The sequence below is a fragment of the Pseudocercospora fijiensis genome (genome assembly GCF_000340215.1).
Source record: "Pseudocercospora fijiensis CIRAD86 unplaced genomic scaffold MYCFIscaffold_8, whole genome shotgun sequence".
In the NCBI taxonomy this organism is placed as follows: domain Eukaryota; kingdom Fungi; phylum Ascomycota; class Dothideomycetes; order Mycosphaerellales; family Mycosphaerellaceae; genus Pseudocercospora; species Pseudocercospora fijiensis.
In genome coordinates, this window is record NW_006921539.1 from 4,045,322 (window position 1) to 4,060,262 (window position 14,941).

The following is a 14,941-nucleotide window of genomic DNA, read 5'->3' on the forward strand; positions in this document are numbered from 1 at the left end:
GCAGGTAGATAGGGTAGTAGTAAATTAGTATAGTATTCGATAGAGATCTAAAAGGAGAGGAAGGAAGGTAGGTAAGTTAGCCTAACGCTAAGCGCTAAGCCCTGCCTAAGGCACTAAGACCCTAGCTTTACTCGAGCCTAGTTACATACTAATTACGTATAACCTCTTTAGTCCTAACAAAATCCCTACTTAGTAGCTTTTTTCTATAATTTTCCCTCTCTAATATAAGATCTTTAGTTTTCTAAAAAAAAATTAAAATTCGTATTCGTAATTACTATACTTTACTCCTCGATTATATAGTACTTAATAGGTATACTCCCGCTATACGTATATTCGATTAATATATATTAAGCCTCTTATATACTAGTAGTAGGTACTATACTTAAGTAAGTAAACTCTCGTAAATTAATATAAGTTAGTTAGTACGTCTAAATTTCTTTTTAAGACTTATAAGAGACGTAAATATATAAATTTTAAAATAGGACTTATTTCGACGTTTAAATATAGAGTAATCTTCTTAATTAGAAGAACTAACTTGAAACCGCTATTCTAAAGATCTTTTTTAGGATTTCTTAATAATTAGATCGCTTTCGTTATTTAAACGTAACGCTAGTAATAAAAGGTATACTTACTATAAGAATTGTAGTGCTTACTAAGGGTAGGGTAGGTAGTGCTTACCCGAAGGCTATATAGGTATATAACGCGGCTTAGAGATATACATCCTCGCTACTAGACTTAGATACACGTAGAAAGATAATCAGACCTAGAAGCTTTCAAACATATTCTAGTATACTACCTGGTACCTATCTATCTATCTACACATCCTATCCCATCCCTTCCCTTCTAACAACCCTCTAGAACTCCCCACCCAAATTTTCCCCTATACCTATACCACAATCTCAAGTATCAATTCTACCTCTACCCCTAACCATTCCGATCCCTAACCGCAAAATCCACCCCCAACGCAACCCCCAAAATCCCCAAAACAACAATCGAACACGCCGAAAAAATCAACAACATCCGTCTCCCCCTTTTCCGACCCGGAGCCTGCTGCTCCGCCCAATCCATCGTACTGCTACACGGGAAATCCTCCTCATCCTGCTGCTGCTGCACTGCGGGAGGAGCTTTCTCATCATCGGGAATTTCCGGCACGGGAGAGGTCGAACATAAGAAGCCTGAGGGTGTGGTGGGAGAGACGGGAGATTGCTCGATGGGGCCCAGAGAGGTGCGGCGACGGAGTCCGCCTGGGAAGATTTCCAGATGGACGTTTGGGCGGGGATGGAGTGGGTTGGCAGTTTGGGGACGGTGGGGGGGTGCGGTTGTGTGATCGAAGATTTTTGGTGGTGGTGGAGGTGGTGGTGGGGGTGGTGGTGATGTTGCTTCGTGGAGTTTTTCATGATGATGATGATGATGATGGTGATGATGAGAGATGCCGATTTCTTTTTCTTGTGCGCTTTGGATGTCGCTGCTACATGTGCTGCTTTCTTCGTCTGAGTGCGAGGCGTTGTCTCGGGATAGGTCCAGGGGTAGTGTCTGCGATTCATGTTTGGCTAGATTGCTCGGCCGGCGCTCGACGGGCATTGAGCTGTGTGCTAGGTCGGTTGGGATTTGCTGCATAGGTGGAATGGTTGGAGAGATTTGCTGACTAGCGCTTGGTGGGATTGGCGTGGGTGTGGTCGTTGAAAGCATTGCGATGCCCCGCCGGCTGATGATATAGGTGGACGGAGAAAGGGCGTAGAAATGCTCACAGCACGTGTGTCTGGCGAGGATGTCGAGAAATGAGCATAGGGTGGCTTGTTCAGAGCATCGGGATATCGATCGGATGCTACGGTCATACCAACAAGGCAGTCGGCAGTGCTGAAACGCTACGTACACGGTTACTACAGTCGTAGATGGCAAGGCGTTCGAGCCAAGCACCAGGTTGCCCACGCCGAAGACGGGGAAGATGTGACAGAGGTGCCGTCCCTGTGGTAGAACTAGCTGGGCTTGCTCGATTGCCGGCGACTGTGTCGCAAATGGTTATTTGTACCCGTCTCGCGCCTGGGCTGCTTGCCATTGACGAATACTTCGGATGCAGCATTGTTGCGTCGTCTTCATATCTGCGCTCGCTTTTCGACCACTGTTGCGACGTAAGTGAGGGTGTGGCATCATGCATGGGTGCCCTGAAGTCCATTCAGGCTCAACATCGGGCGATAGAAGCTTCTGTCAGTATTCTATATCTAGATCGAACGCCAACCCACAACATGCTCTCCAACATCGAACCTTCCAACCTAGCTCTGTGATGCTTTCAAGGCCATATCGCATTGCAACGTCGGAAAGGCAGCTGTGAATGGTGGAGTACCGCATGCAAGACTCCTTCCAAACCACGGTCGCCTCCACGTGGCGTCAGGATTGCTGGATGTCTGCGAAAGGCCTTCGTTACAGAAGAATAAGTCATTGTGAGAAAAGAAAAGGGGTGCTTCCATCAGACGAGCGGGCACATGTCAGCTCCCAACCACAGAAAGCACGTGACGTACCAAAAAGCACTCTGCAGAGTCTGCATTATCCCAAAGGGCCCAACCGAATGCAGATCCAAAGCCAACTCTGATCGGGTATGCGTTGTGGCTGTTCTGGCATCTAACAATTGGGTACGGCGTCGACGGTGAACGCCATGGGACGAGCCATTATTCGCGCACCGTGACAACCTTCGACGATCGACATCGAAATGCATACGAGCGTCATGCTCAACAGAAAGAAGCAGTTCGGCATAAGGTACCAGTCCTCCGTTGCACAGCTCACTTTTTTCCCCGGCTTCACCAGCTTCTCATATGTTTCTTCTGCATGATCTCGGAGTTCACCAGATTTGAAGCGTAGTCATCATGAGCGACAGAACCAAAAGCGAGGCCGCGAAAAGCGACGAGTGGTTTCAAGCGGAATCCTCGCCTGTCGAAGAGAAGGATGGAATGGAATCCTCGTCCCCGAATCACAAGCGACAGACGCCACAGCTTCCACGGGAGATTCGAGCAGTAAAAGATGGCGTCCATTACCATCACAAGGGCCGAAACATCATCGTGGCTCTTGATGGCACGGGTGACCAGGTGTGTTTTGAAATTTTGAAGCACAAGAGCTCATTCTGATGCATCTTCAGTTCGATAGCGACAACAGCAACATCGTGCATCTGGTCAGCTGTCTCAAGAAATCCGATCCCTCGCAGGTCTCGTACTACCAATCCGGAATTGGAACATATGACGGAGGCGGACTTTCAAATGGCATGAATGCCGCAGTAGATATGGCCGTGGGCAGTGGACTTGGTGTTCACATCCGAGATGCGTACAAGTACATCATGCAAACGTACCGGGAGGGCGACAAGATCTGTCTCTTTGGATTCTCGAGAGGAGCCTATACCGCACGATGCTTGGCCGGGATGATCCACAAAGTTGGACTTCTGCCCGCGCATAACGTCGCCCAGGTGCCGTTCGCATACAAATACTACAAAGACGACAGCGATGAGGGATGGAAGATGAGTGCGGACTTCAAAAAGACCTTCTCCATCAATGTCAACGTCTACTTTGTCGGCGTCTTCGACAGCGTGGCCAGTGTGGGTTTCATCCCGAGAAAACTGCCGCTGAGCAGCACGCCGACGAATGCAGCTGTCTACTTCCGCCACGCCATGGCGTTGGACGAACGACGAGCCAAATTCAAGCCTTGCCGATATCGAGTGCGAGATGGAATCGGTTCCAAAGCAGGATGGAAAGTCATGGCCGAGCAGAAAGATGCCGCGTCTGCCACCGACGTTCACGAAGTCTGGTTTACCGGCTGTCACGCAGACGTCGGCGGAGGCGCCGTGAAGAACGAGGTCAGACACAAACTCAGCCAAATCCCGCTGCGATGGATGATCCGCCAATGTTTCGAGTGCAACACTGGGATCATCTTCAAAAGCCATCGACTTGCGGAGGAGGGCATTGACGTACATACCCTCTGGCCACTCTATACAAAGTTGCCAAACTCAGGCGAACTCCCTCCGCCCGACATGGTAGACAGACACAAAAAGGGCGAACTGAAACCCATCGAACGCCGCGCCTCCGTCCTCGAGCCGGTCGACAAGGACGATCCCATGGGCATGCACCACGTGAATCTGTACGACGACAAAGCGAAACGAACCCTCTCGCAAGACTGGATCCCCGAACAAATCGAAGATTACTTCGACGCGATTTCCGACATCAACGATATGCTGAAGGTCGGGAGGAGTTGGTGGCTTCTCGAGTTCTGGCCGGTCAAAGTTCGGACTTGGAAGAATGACATGTGGGTTAAGAAGGTTACGGTCAATCGCGGGAGACATCGGTGTGCGCAGGAGGCCCGGCCGAATTTGCATTGGACCGTCGAGCAGAGGATGCATGTGCTTGGGTATCAGAATCAGGTCCGGACGGATGGGAAGTCGGTGTGGACGATTGTTGTCTGAGGAGATGAGATGGCCTTGGGAGTTGTGGAGGCTTGGTGGAGAATGTATACTTTTTTCTGCCATTTCATGCTGCTGATGCCCGGTGGCCTGACGGTCCTTGCTCAGTTCTTGTCTTGAGGATTGGCGCAGTCACTGAGACCGTTCTACGCATCGATCAGCGGAAAGCAGATCTGCTCAATGATGCTTCTTTTTCATCGAGTATCATAACTTCTGCGGATCGTCTCGGCTCATCACGTCCCCGACATCGGAGCTCTTTGCTTATGAATATATGCTCACGCTTATTACGCTCATCCTCTTCATGAAATTGACGCACATCCACAATAGCTTCTCCAGGAAGGATAAAAGACCTACGATCTACGCGGATTCTTGATTAGCACAAGTCATTCCAGCAAGATCTCCCTACCATCCCAGCAGTGTCTCTTTTAACCCTCCATCATGTCTGCTAACGTGGTAAAAGCCCTAGAGAGATTCACAAGGTACCATCACCGTCCCTTCAGCGCAGAGACATGCTGATGACGAGCCGCGTGTAGCTGCGACGTTGCCGATGCCCTTATCAAACTGAAGGTCCCTCACGGAGGCTTCCTCCCTGGTCTTACGATGTGGTCTCCAAAGCGGCAAGAAGGTGCCACCAAGATCATTGGCCCTGCGTATCCAGTAAAGTATGTGCGAAAGACCGACGACAACGAACCAAAACCGCAAGGTCACTATGTATGAGCATATCCGTCTCCATGCAGAAGACATGTGCTGAGGGAAGCTCCAGCTTGATTCCGTGCCGCAGGGTGCTGTTGTCTTCATCTCCGCGCCGCCGAAGATGATCAATGCGTGCTATGGGGGACTGATGAGTACGCGGGCGCAATATGCCGGAGTTGCCGGAACAGTCATCGATGGGAGACTACGCGATCTCCAAGAACACCGAGATCTGGAATTTCCAGTACGTCCCCAGCTTTTACCGCACGCATGTGTCCTTCACCCTGACTGTATACACCGCAGGTCTTCGCGCGCGACGTCGGCACGACGGCACCACAAGAAATCGCACGCGTGAGCGAGGTCAGTATATCGTGCTCCGCGATTCCGACTCATCTGATCTCGTGCAGGTAAACGCGCCCGTCCGTTTCAATGGTGAGGACCAAGACACCACGATCCATCCCGGCGACATTCTGATCGCGGATTTGAATGGCGTGGTGTGCTTACCGCGGGCCCTCGCCGAACAGGTTCTGGATCTCATGCCTTCGCAGGTCGAGGCTGATGAGAAGATGGCGGAAGATATCCGACAAGGCGCAACTTTTTCGGAAGCTGCGGAGAAGCATAGGGCTGATGTGAAGATGCCGAAGCTTGCGTGATGGTGAGGGATATTCGTAGGAAGCACGACATTAGAGGTGGTGTGCAGCCGGTCAGCAAAGCGCTCCTTCAACCGAATACGGATGCCAAGGTGTCGATTATGGTTAGCAAGCAGGCTCCACACACCCCTGTCTTGCTGAGGGCGCTCTATACGTAGAGCGCCTGTCTCAAGGCCTAATAGGTTATCGTCGGTGCCGTAGAGGGTATAGTGCTATTGCCTCAGGTTGAGTAAGTAACTTTACGAGACCCGCATAGAATAAGAGTCTTGCTTATCGAGTCTACTATTGCTACGGTTATATAATAGTAGATAGTTCAAATAGCAGTCTAAATAATAAAGCCTTTAACGGTTAGTTTCTAAGTAAGTAAGAAGCCGTTACTATAGGAGCTATAGAAGGCTCTTTCTAGCTCAATTCTTTACCTACTCCGGCTCTAACTAAGCGCGAGTTTAGCTAGAGTCCTTTATAGACGCCTAGTCGCTTCTAATAGTCGATTAAGCGTACTACAATACCTAAGCCTATCCGCTAAGCTATTGCCAACTTCCGTAGCTTTAATAATAGCGCTCTACCGATACCCCCGAGGGCTCCGTAATTAAGTTAAAGTACGAGGTAGGCTCGTTAGTAGAGCTAGTTGTAAGAGGCAGTTATAGCGGTTAATCTTAAAGACGACGATACGCTAATAACTAATATCGGCTAGAAGGGTTATATAGAAGCGTAGAAGCTCTACCTTATAAGGCATATAGTTACTAAAGAAGAATAGTATAGCAAGCCGCACTTCTAGGCGAAGGTTAGCAATACGTAGATAATAGAGACTCGTAAGAAGTATAGTAACCTATAGAGGGTGTTCGATCGTATACTAAAGGATTATACCTAATACAAGCTCGACAACTAGATATATTCCGGCGGCGAGAATAAGGACGACTACTTCTAAGCAATAGAAGAAGCTAAGCGAGTTATTAAAGAGCATGCTACTGCTAAGAAGCAAGCCGCTATCGACGTAGAAGCGGCTATTAAAGAGAGTATAGAGACAGAGCGTAGAAGGAAGAACTTAACGCAGCGTAAAAGTAGTAAACGTAGAGTATCTATATCTACTAGTACCGATAGTAGTAACACTAGTAACACTAAAGACTATAAGAAGTCCGCGGACGATATAACGGACGATAAGGACACTACTACTGCCGAGAGTATTGCTATTAAGCATGCTAGAAGACCGTTAGCAACTCCGGCTCCTACTACTACGGAGACAGCTTCTCCGGCTCCCTCTACTACCGCTAGTAAAACACTAAAGAACAGAGAGAAGAAGAAGGCGATAAAGGAGAAGAAGAAGAAGAAGATAACGGTTAAAGAGTCTATAGCGTTAATAGCTAGGGGTTATACTAAGAGGCAGAAGCGTACTAAGCATAGTAATAAGGAAGTCTCCGGCTTAAGGTCCGAGTTAGCTAAAGTTAAGGCACAGAATGCCGCTATACTAGCTGCTATTACTAATCTAGGGCACATATTCGCGCAGGCAAGGCTATAGGGTGTCTCCGCACCTTAGTATATGCCTTAGTAAGTGAATGCTGTATTTAGTAACGTAGAAATAGCTGAATTCGCGAGAGAGTTGGCTCCGGAGAGCTTCGAGTTTAAGGGATTTAAGCTATAAGTAGGGGTCTCCGTACTAATGTGCGGAGCTAGGGTAGACTTTCCTTTCTATAGTTATCGTATACTTATTTCTTAACCGATTTGCTCCAAATTTTAATATATTGTAGACCTAATAATAGTAAACAAGCGAATAAATAATTATATATAGATGCCGTATATATATAGTAGTGTAGGTAGAGGGTAAGGGTAATAAGAATTAAGCGTCGCTTATTTTAGCGGAGAACGCGGGGTTATAGGGTTAGGTCTTAGTATCCGGATTTAATGCAGAAGGAGGACGATAGGAGACATAGAGCCCGCTAGAGAGTAACGGCCGGAACAGATATAGGGGATATTTAGTAAGGAATTGTATATAGAAGACCTATGTCGGGTTCTCGGGCATACCGCCGTAGGGGTAGAGGTACTCTTCGATACTCGGAGGTATAGTTTTAAAGCGATTAGTAGTTAAATTGCGCCTCCTTACGCAAGTTATATAGTTTGTAAGCAGTATAGCGACTATATAATATACCGCAATAGGTTATCTTTCTATATATTGTTATTGTTCTAAGGCACTATAGGTCTAGAGTTGAAAGGACCGTCTAAAGCCGTATTCTACGGCCAATCTTGCCCTAGATATGTACTTGTTCTAAGACCTCTTATCTTTGCTTAATTAACGCGATTTATCGTCGTTCTTATATAGCCTTATAACGCCGTAGATACATTTATATGCTAGATCGCTATATAAGAATAGAAGCCTCCTATTACTACTAGGACCTATTATTCGCTTAATCCGACGCTAAACGCCTAATCTCGTAAAAATCTTCTAGTCGTTGTCCTTGCCTTAGTATAGACCGATTAAACTAGATAGAATGCCGTTAGGCGTTATTATCCCCTAGAACTTGTAACTATACTTCTTCTTATAGCTAGTATATATTAATCTTTAGTTACGAGTTAGTCGACAGGTTCCTCGAAACGTACTATCTACGAAACCCTAGAAACCTCTATACTATCCTTCTGCTTTTAATAACTTCGTAAAGGCTCGAAGATTGCTATATTTGCGTAGCCGTAGGTACTATTCGAGGAGATAGGCGAAGCGCTTTACGAGGTATTCGATTACGTCGGAAAAGATAGAGGATAGCGTCTTGTCTTATAGGCCGAATATGTCCGCTAATATAGGCTAGGTATACAGAAATAAGAGCCGCTGCAATGTAATATATAGTACTAATACCGGTAAGGGTTTATAGCGCTTATTAAACACTATAGTATCGATTTAAAGGAGTGTTATAAAACGTAGGATCTCTTCTTAAGTAAACCTATCTCTCGAGTATTAGCTAAACCGATACCTAATCCGAGTCCGAGGGCGATAGTAAGGCAGTTAGAAGTTTAATTTCTAACCTAACTATTAATAACAACCTTCCGCTAGCGACCCGCTATCGACCTACTACGTATACTTTTTATACTATCGATCGCCGATATCTTCGAAGCTCTAGTCGTGCTTTTTATACTTATTTAGGGGCCGATAGTCGTCGATACGTTGCTTCTTAATTAGCGCACCCGCTAGTATCAAAATCGGTACGAAATCGTCCTTAGAGTCGCTTATAGCGATAGGCGCGACTAGCATTTACTAATACGTACGTAAAAGAGCTAGGAGCTAAGAGATATTAGACGTACACGATTAAGACACCTAAGGCTTTATATACTAGGCTATATTGGTCTACTTAGCACTCTTAATCGGGTTGCGTTGAGGTACCTACTCTGCGTTAGAAACTGGCTGCACACCACCTCTATTAACATTATTGCCGGAGGTATAACATGCGTACGCGAATCGAGTGCGCGGCTATGTGTCGCCAAGAAAGCGGCAGCGCCGCGTGGCCGACGGGTGTTACTAACGACACCCCTGCACGCTGCACGGTGACATGGTCGTATACATGTCCCTTGGCAAGCTGCAGCGCATGTCATGATGTAACCAAGCACCACGATAAGTTATGCATCTACGATGCTTGTGAAGCTTAGGTCGAGCAGTCTTATACACACACATCTATCTCTAGCCTTGCCCGAACCCCCAAGACTTGGCCTCCACTGCCGCCGTGCTGAAGTCGTCCACGTCCACCCACCTGGACCGATTCCATCATCAGCAGTGCACAGCCAAGACGCCGTCGCACCAGTTAGCTCTTACTGTCTCCTGCCGATGACGAGGCGACGTCTCGGTCGACGACAATGACGCCTCCCACACGTCGAATCGACGGGGCAACAAATGCTCCGAGAAATCGAATCAACGGTGGCTTGCATCCCTTTCCAGAAGTCCTTCCATCATACTGCTCGAACGCAAGCAACGAATCTCATAGATGGCCAGGGGTGCTGAGGGATCTAGTGACGCGGCTCTCACTCGCGTTGCGTGCGCTTCAGATGGCGACGGTACTATATCTTCGACTGCTTCCTGCTGCGTGAACATACATACACCCTTCATCAGCATCGCCAACCCCCAGAACTCCATCCCGGACCACCTCCCACACAATGGCTCCAGTCGCTTCTTTCCTGGCCGCCGGCCTGCTCGCCCTGAACGGCGCCCTGGCCCACCCAGGCCACAGCGTCCAACAAGAAGCTGCTGAACGCGGCCAATGGCTGCAAAAAGCCAAACCACGCTCGGTCCGCTCCTGCGCCAACGAGCTCCGCCGTCGCGGTCACCTCGAAGCCTCACTCGCCCGCCGTCAAGACCTCTCCCGCCACGCTCGCCTCAAGCGCAGCCTCCCCGTCGACAAACCCCTCTTCCGCCGCGACTACTCCAGCTCCGTCAACGAATCCCACGCCTCAACCCTGGACGTCACCGTGGGTTCCGACGAAACCCTCCTCTTCGCCGACGACTCCAGCTGCCTCCTCCAACCCGAAGTCACCCAAGGACCCTACTACATCGACGGCGAACTCATCCGCTCCGACATGTCCGAAGACCAACCCGGAATCCCCCTCTTCCTCGACATCCAACTCATCGACACATCCACCTGCCAACCCGTCCCCGCCGTCTTCCTGGACATCTGGCACTGCAACTCCACCGGCGTCTATTCCGGCGTCTCCGCCTCCGGCAACGGCAACGAAAACGACACCTCCAACCTCTCCGCCACATTCCTCCGAGGCCTGCAGCAAACCGACAGCAACGGCGTCGCGCAATTCGAATCCATCTTCCCCGGCCACTACACCGGTCGCGCCCCACACATCCACGTCTTGACGCACAACACCAACTCCACCATCATCCGCACCAACGCCACCTTACTGTCCGCCTCCGGAAACTTCTCCACCCAAGCCTCCCACGTCGGCCAGATCTTCTTCGACCAAGATTTAATCTCGCAGGTCGAAGCCACGTCTCCGTATACCGAGAACACGCAGGTGCTGACTGTGAATTCCGAGGATGGGATTTTGGCCGAGGAGACGGAGGGCATGGATCCTTTTGTCGAGTTTGTTTTGCTGGGGGAGGGGATTGAGGATGGGGTGTTGGCGTGGATTTCTTTGGGGATTGATCCCACGGTTGATGAGGCGATTTCTAGTGCCGGCACGCTTTATGAGGAGGGCGGTGTTGCGAATGAGAATTCTGTTATGGGTGGTGGGGGGCCTGGGGGTGAGGGACCGCCTGGGGGGAATGGGACGGATGTTAGTGCGAGGAAGTAGAGAGGGTGGTTGAGATAGAGCAAGAATGATAGAAGAAGTCGTGTGTTTTTTTTTTTTAAAAAAAAAAAAGTATCGATTATATCCAGGGGTATCGAGAGAGATATATATATTTGTTTAACGCCCTCCTACTATCCCGCTTGAAGGAAGTATATGATATTTTTCTTCTTCTTCTTCTTTAAATACAACTCCTCCTCCTCAACAAACCACCCCATCCACCCATCCATCCTAACACCCCAACCCCGCAATCCCCTCAATCTCCCTCCTAATCCCCCGTAACCGCCTCCTCAACTCCACCGCAGTAAAATGATAAGCCACAAGATGACTCGTCTCAGCCAGCGCCAGATCCAAACAATCCCTCTGCAACGCCCCAAACTGCTGCCGCTGCTGCTCGAGATCCTCCTCCCGGACATGGAAATTCCCGATCCCCTTCTCAATGCGTTCCTCCAAAGTGCCGATGAAATTCGCCGCGAGGTTCAGTTCTTCTTTGATGGCTTCGGTTTCCATGAAGAGGTAGGATTCCTGTTGGAGGGAAGAAGAGGTGATGTCGAGGTGAGAGGTTTTGGGGCTGATTGGGGGGTCGAAATTTTGGTGGTTGTTTTGTGTTGGAAAGGCGAAGGAGTGGCGGAGGTGGCCCCATTCGGATGAGACGCTTGTGGTAGGGCTGTCTAGGAAGGCGGAGGAGGAGGTGGGGGCTTCGGGCCAGGGGGGAAGGGTTTGCGGTTCGTAGGAGAGCATTTGTGGGACGATGGGGGCGGTGAGTTGGAGTTGCGGGGTGGGGAAGTAGGAGGAGGATGAATCTGAGGAGTCGCTTGGGTTGCGCCGGTGAGGATGGGAGGAGTATGGAGGGAGGATGGGTGATGTGAGTGGCGAGCCGGTGTAGGATGATGCTGATGAGCTGCTGGTTTGTCTTGGGCTGGAGGCGTCGTTGCTGATGGTTCTTGTTTGTCGGCCGGCTCGTCGTGAAATGCTGTATTCGCAGTTGAAGCCTCGTTGTCTGCATCTCAAGCATGATGGTTGTTCTCGCGAGCATCTGACTTTGGCTGACGCGCAGCAGTCGCAACTTTCCTTGAGTTTCGGCACGGTTTGCCTCCGGCGCTTGCTTGATTCACTTGCAGGCATTGTGTGGTTGGGTGCTAGGGCTGTCGAAGATTCCACACAGGTGATGGTTCGATCCACGTGAGCGTGCCAGTATGCTGCAAGCTGTTTCTCGAGAATAATGCGTCTGCTCCCAGTAAATGACGTGGATGTGGTGTAGAAGATAGACTTGTCTCTCAGGCAAACATCAGGTAGCCTCAAGCACGGCAGCAGTTGGATTGGTGACCGATTGAAAGCTGGTGTTGACGCCTGTCTGAAGTCGTCTTGTTTTATGCTTTGACAATTTCGAAATAAGACTGGGTTGATGGAGTTTATAGAGTCCTTTCTCTGATTGTTGTAGGTGCTCTTGGGATGTGAGGCAAACGAAACTGTTGTCCAGACACTTACTCTTGGCTATCTATATGCTGCGGCCTTTTCCTCGAACCATTGACGGTCGATAAATGCTCCGCAGGGCACGACGCGATGGTGCAAGGGTCGATTCGAACGTTCCTGAGCTGTAGCATCGTGGTGCAACATGCCGAATGGCTAGTAATTGGCCGAGTGACTAAGGAACGTGGTTGGAGGATGCCAGGCCAGCTTCACGCGTGAGAGGCACATCGGAGTGTAGATCTCGAGATCTCTGTGTGGAGCACGGCACGCCCATCTTTCTTTCCACGTGTTTGCCATGCTTTACGTGCCGTTCATCTGCGAGAATCGTCGTCCTCGTGCTGTTGATCTGCAGTGTTGACTGCTGTGGTGAGACATAGCTGCACGTCTTCGGCAGAGGCGTTCAGCAAGGATTGCTTCTCAAATACGCCGTGGTGCGCAACTTAGCCTTGGCCACGTGCGAACTTCGCACTGACGTATTCTCCAATGGTTCCCCATCCTTTCTGGGGTGTCAATAGGTACTCACTCATCACAGATCGACGGAAGTCAGTAATGCACAATTTGCCGCACTTCAGCTGACATTGAAGCCAAGACAGGACACTGCGTACATCTGTATTGGTCCTCAGGTATCGACGATTCGACATCCATGTTCGAAAGCCAAGCGACTGTTCCAACCAGACACTGATTGCGATGCGCCCCCCCAAAACATGCTCATCAAACATGCTCATCGGGCGGTGACGTGATTGAAAGTAACAGCTCTCGGTGTCGTGTTGATGCGCTGGCCGCTGCCAGTCGCCAAGCACTACATAATACAGTTCGCGAGATGCTCAAGGCTCATCCACCACCTGTGTGGTCGTCCCGCTCTCACCCTCGACCTCATGTGCGTTCAGCGCTCTAAAGCTGTCAGCTGTCAGCTTGACAGCTCCTGCCCTGACAAGTGCCTGTGTCAGATCATCACGCAAGTCCTCCAGGTCCTCAATGCCAATGCACAATCGAACGATGTCCTCTGGCAGTGCGCGTTCCTTTCTCGTCGCTGGGTCAATGCTTGCATGGCTCATGCGACAAGGCATGGAAATGAGTGAATTGACGCAGCCAAATGAAACGCTAATGCCAAAGAGCTTGGTGCTCTCCACAATGCGCTCGGACAGCTCAATAGAGCCAGTCTCGAATGACAACACGGCGCCTGCACCGCGTGCCTGGCTCCAATGAAGCGCATATTGTGGGTGCGATCGCAGGCCAGGATAGCGCACCTTGAAGCCGTGGTTCTCAAGATACGCCGCAATTGCCATGGCGTTGGACTGCTGCTTGTCCATGCGCACGGCGAGAGTCTTGACGCCACGAAGTAGCAACCAGCTGTCAAACGGCGCCAGGCCACAGCCCGTGCTGTTGATCATAAAGTACAGATCATCGCCCAGCTTCACATCATTCACTCCAATCACCCCAGCCATGACATCGTGGTGACCGGAGAGATACTTTGTGCCCGACTCGTAGACAATGTCTGCACCCAGATCGAGTGGATTTTGAAGGTATGGCGAGAGCATGGTATTGTCCACCGCGACAATGATCTTCGAACTGACATCGTGCGCCGCTGTTGAAATGGCATTGATGTCGCAAATCTTGATCAGAGGGTTCGTGGGCGACTCCAGCAGCACCATGGCAGTCCTCTCCGTAATCGCAGCCTTGACGACATCCACTTTCGTGGTATCGACGTGGTGGACTACAATTCCTTGACTCCTTTTCAGGTAGGTGAGAAGTCTGTTGGTTCCGCCGTACAGATCGTCGCCGGTGACGACCTCATCGCCAGTCTTGAGAAGCCTGGTGATGATGTCGAGAGCTCCCATGCCCGAGCCAGCGACCAACGCTCTGTTGGCGCCCATGATCTTCGCCATATGCCGCTCTAGATGCGACCTCGTTGGGTTGCCGCTACGGGTGTAATCGTACTCTTGCCCGGGAAGACCTTTGAAGGTGGCCGTCTGGTAGATGGGCATGCTGCTGGAGCCGTACTGGTCGCCGCTCTCGGTGAACACGAGCTCGGTCGCAAAGTTGTACCTGCGGCCGTTCGAAGGCGAGGAGGGTGCCGGCGAAGGTGGCAGTTCGTGCCCGTCGATGTCGAGATGCTGCATGGCTTTCCCGATGCCATTGGCGACGTGCTTGGAGCCCATTGTGGTTGTAGAGAGTGGTGGTAGTTTTTATAGAGGACTAGAGACCTCTACACGCTGATGTCACCTGTGAGGAATGTTGGGCGTTGTTGAAAGCGACTCGGTGAGTGTTGTTATTGCCCACTTCTCTAGTGTGACTCGAATGAGGGCGAGTCGGAAATTCGTGGAGGCGACTCGGGAGAGCGTCTGCTTCTGGAGACCTTTAAATGGCCACTACGCAGATGGCTATTTGGCGGTCAAAGTCACGTGATTTCATACACAATACAATGTGTACC

The 14,941-nt window shown here is 50.1% G+C and overlaps 7 protein-coding genes across 7 annotated transcripts; 3 read left to right on the plus strand and 4 right to left on the minus strand.

Moving 5' to 3' along the window:
- Positions 1 to 854: 854 nt before the first annotated feature.
- Positions 855 to 2,304, minus strand: MYCFIDRAFT_178363 (uncharacterized protein; the record flags this gene model as incomplete). The annotated part of the gene is made up of 4 exons (XM_007932250.1): positions 855 to 886; positions 930 to 2,004; positions 2,030 to 2,162; positions 2,231 to 2,304. The coding sequence occupies 4 exons, from the start codon at positions 2,302 to 2,304 to the stop codon at positions 855 to 857; spliced, it is 1,314 nt and encodes a 437-aa protein (XP_007930441.1).
- Positions 2,305 to 3,029: 725 nt separating this feature from the next.
- On the plus strand, positions 3,030 to 4,321 carry MYCFIDRAFT_117588 (uncharacterized protein; the record flags this gene model as incomplete). The annotated part of the gene is made up of 2 exons (XM_007932251.1): positions 3,030 to 3,077; positions 3,128 to 4,321. Coding segments are annotated over 2 exons (1,242 nt in total), but the record flags the coding sequence as incomplete, so codon positions are not given.
- Positions 4,322 to 4,592: 271 nt separating this feature from the next.
- On the minus strand, positions 4,593 to 4,844 carry MYCFIDRAFT_178365 (uncharacterized protein; the record flags this gene model as incomplete). The annotated part of the gene is made up of 2 exons (XM_007932252.1): positions 4,593 to 4,785; positions 4,816 to 4,844. The coding sequence occupies 2 exons, from the start codon at positions 4,842 to 4,844 to the stop codon at positions 4,593 to 4,595; spliced, it is 222 nt and encodes a 73-aa protein (XP_007930443.1).
- MYCFIDRAFT_212317 (uncharacterized protein) lies at positions 4,832 to 5,810 on the plus strand. Its single transcript, XM_007932253.1, has 5 exons — positions 4,832 to 4,914; positions 4,969 to 5,146; positions 5,199 to 5,369; positions 5,429 to 5,485; positions 5,533 to 5,810. The coding sequence occupies exons 1-5, from the start codon at positions 4,874 to 4,876 to the stop codon at positions 5,776 to 5,778; spliced, it is 693 nt and encodes a 230-aa protein (XP_007930444.1). The 5' UTR covers positions 4,832 to 4,873; the 3' UTR covers positions 5,779 to 5,810.
- A 4,047-nt stretch (positions 5,811 to 9,857) lies between these two features.
- Positions 9,858 to 11,046, plus strand: MYCFIDRAFT_157020 (uncharacterized protein; the record flags this gene model as incomplete). The annotated part of the gene is made up of 1 exon (XM_007932254.1): positions 9,858 to 11,046. Exon 1 carries the CDS (start codon positions 9,904 to 9,906, stop codon positions 11,044 to 11,046), a length of 1,143 nt encoding a protein of 380 aa, XP_007930445.1. The 5' UTR covers positions 9,858 to 9,903.
- Positions 11,047 to 11,271: 225 nt separating this feature from the next.
- Positions 11,272 to 12,165, minus strand: MYCFIDRAFT_199474 (uncharacterized protein; the record flags this gene model as incomplete). The annotated part of the gene is made up of 1 exon (XM_007932255.1): positions 11,272 to 12,165. The coding sequence occupies one exon, from the start codon at positions 12,163 to 12,165 to the stop codon at positions 11,272 to 11,274; it is 894 nt and encodes a 297-aa protein (XP_007930446.1).
- Positions 12,166 to 13,105: 940 nt separating this feature from the next.
- MYCFIDRAFT_212318 (uncharacterized protein) lies at positions 13,106 to 14,818 on the minus strand. The gene has a single exon (XM_007932256.1). It carries the CDS (start codon positions 14,667 to 14,669, stop codon positions 13,335 to 13,337), a length of 1,335 nt encoding a protein of 444 aa, XP_007930447.1. The 5' UTR covers positions 14,670 to 14,818; the 3' UTR covers positions 13,106 to 13,334.
- Between the last annotated feature and the right edge of the window lie 123 nt (positions 14,819 to 14,941).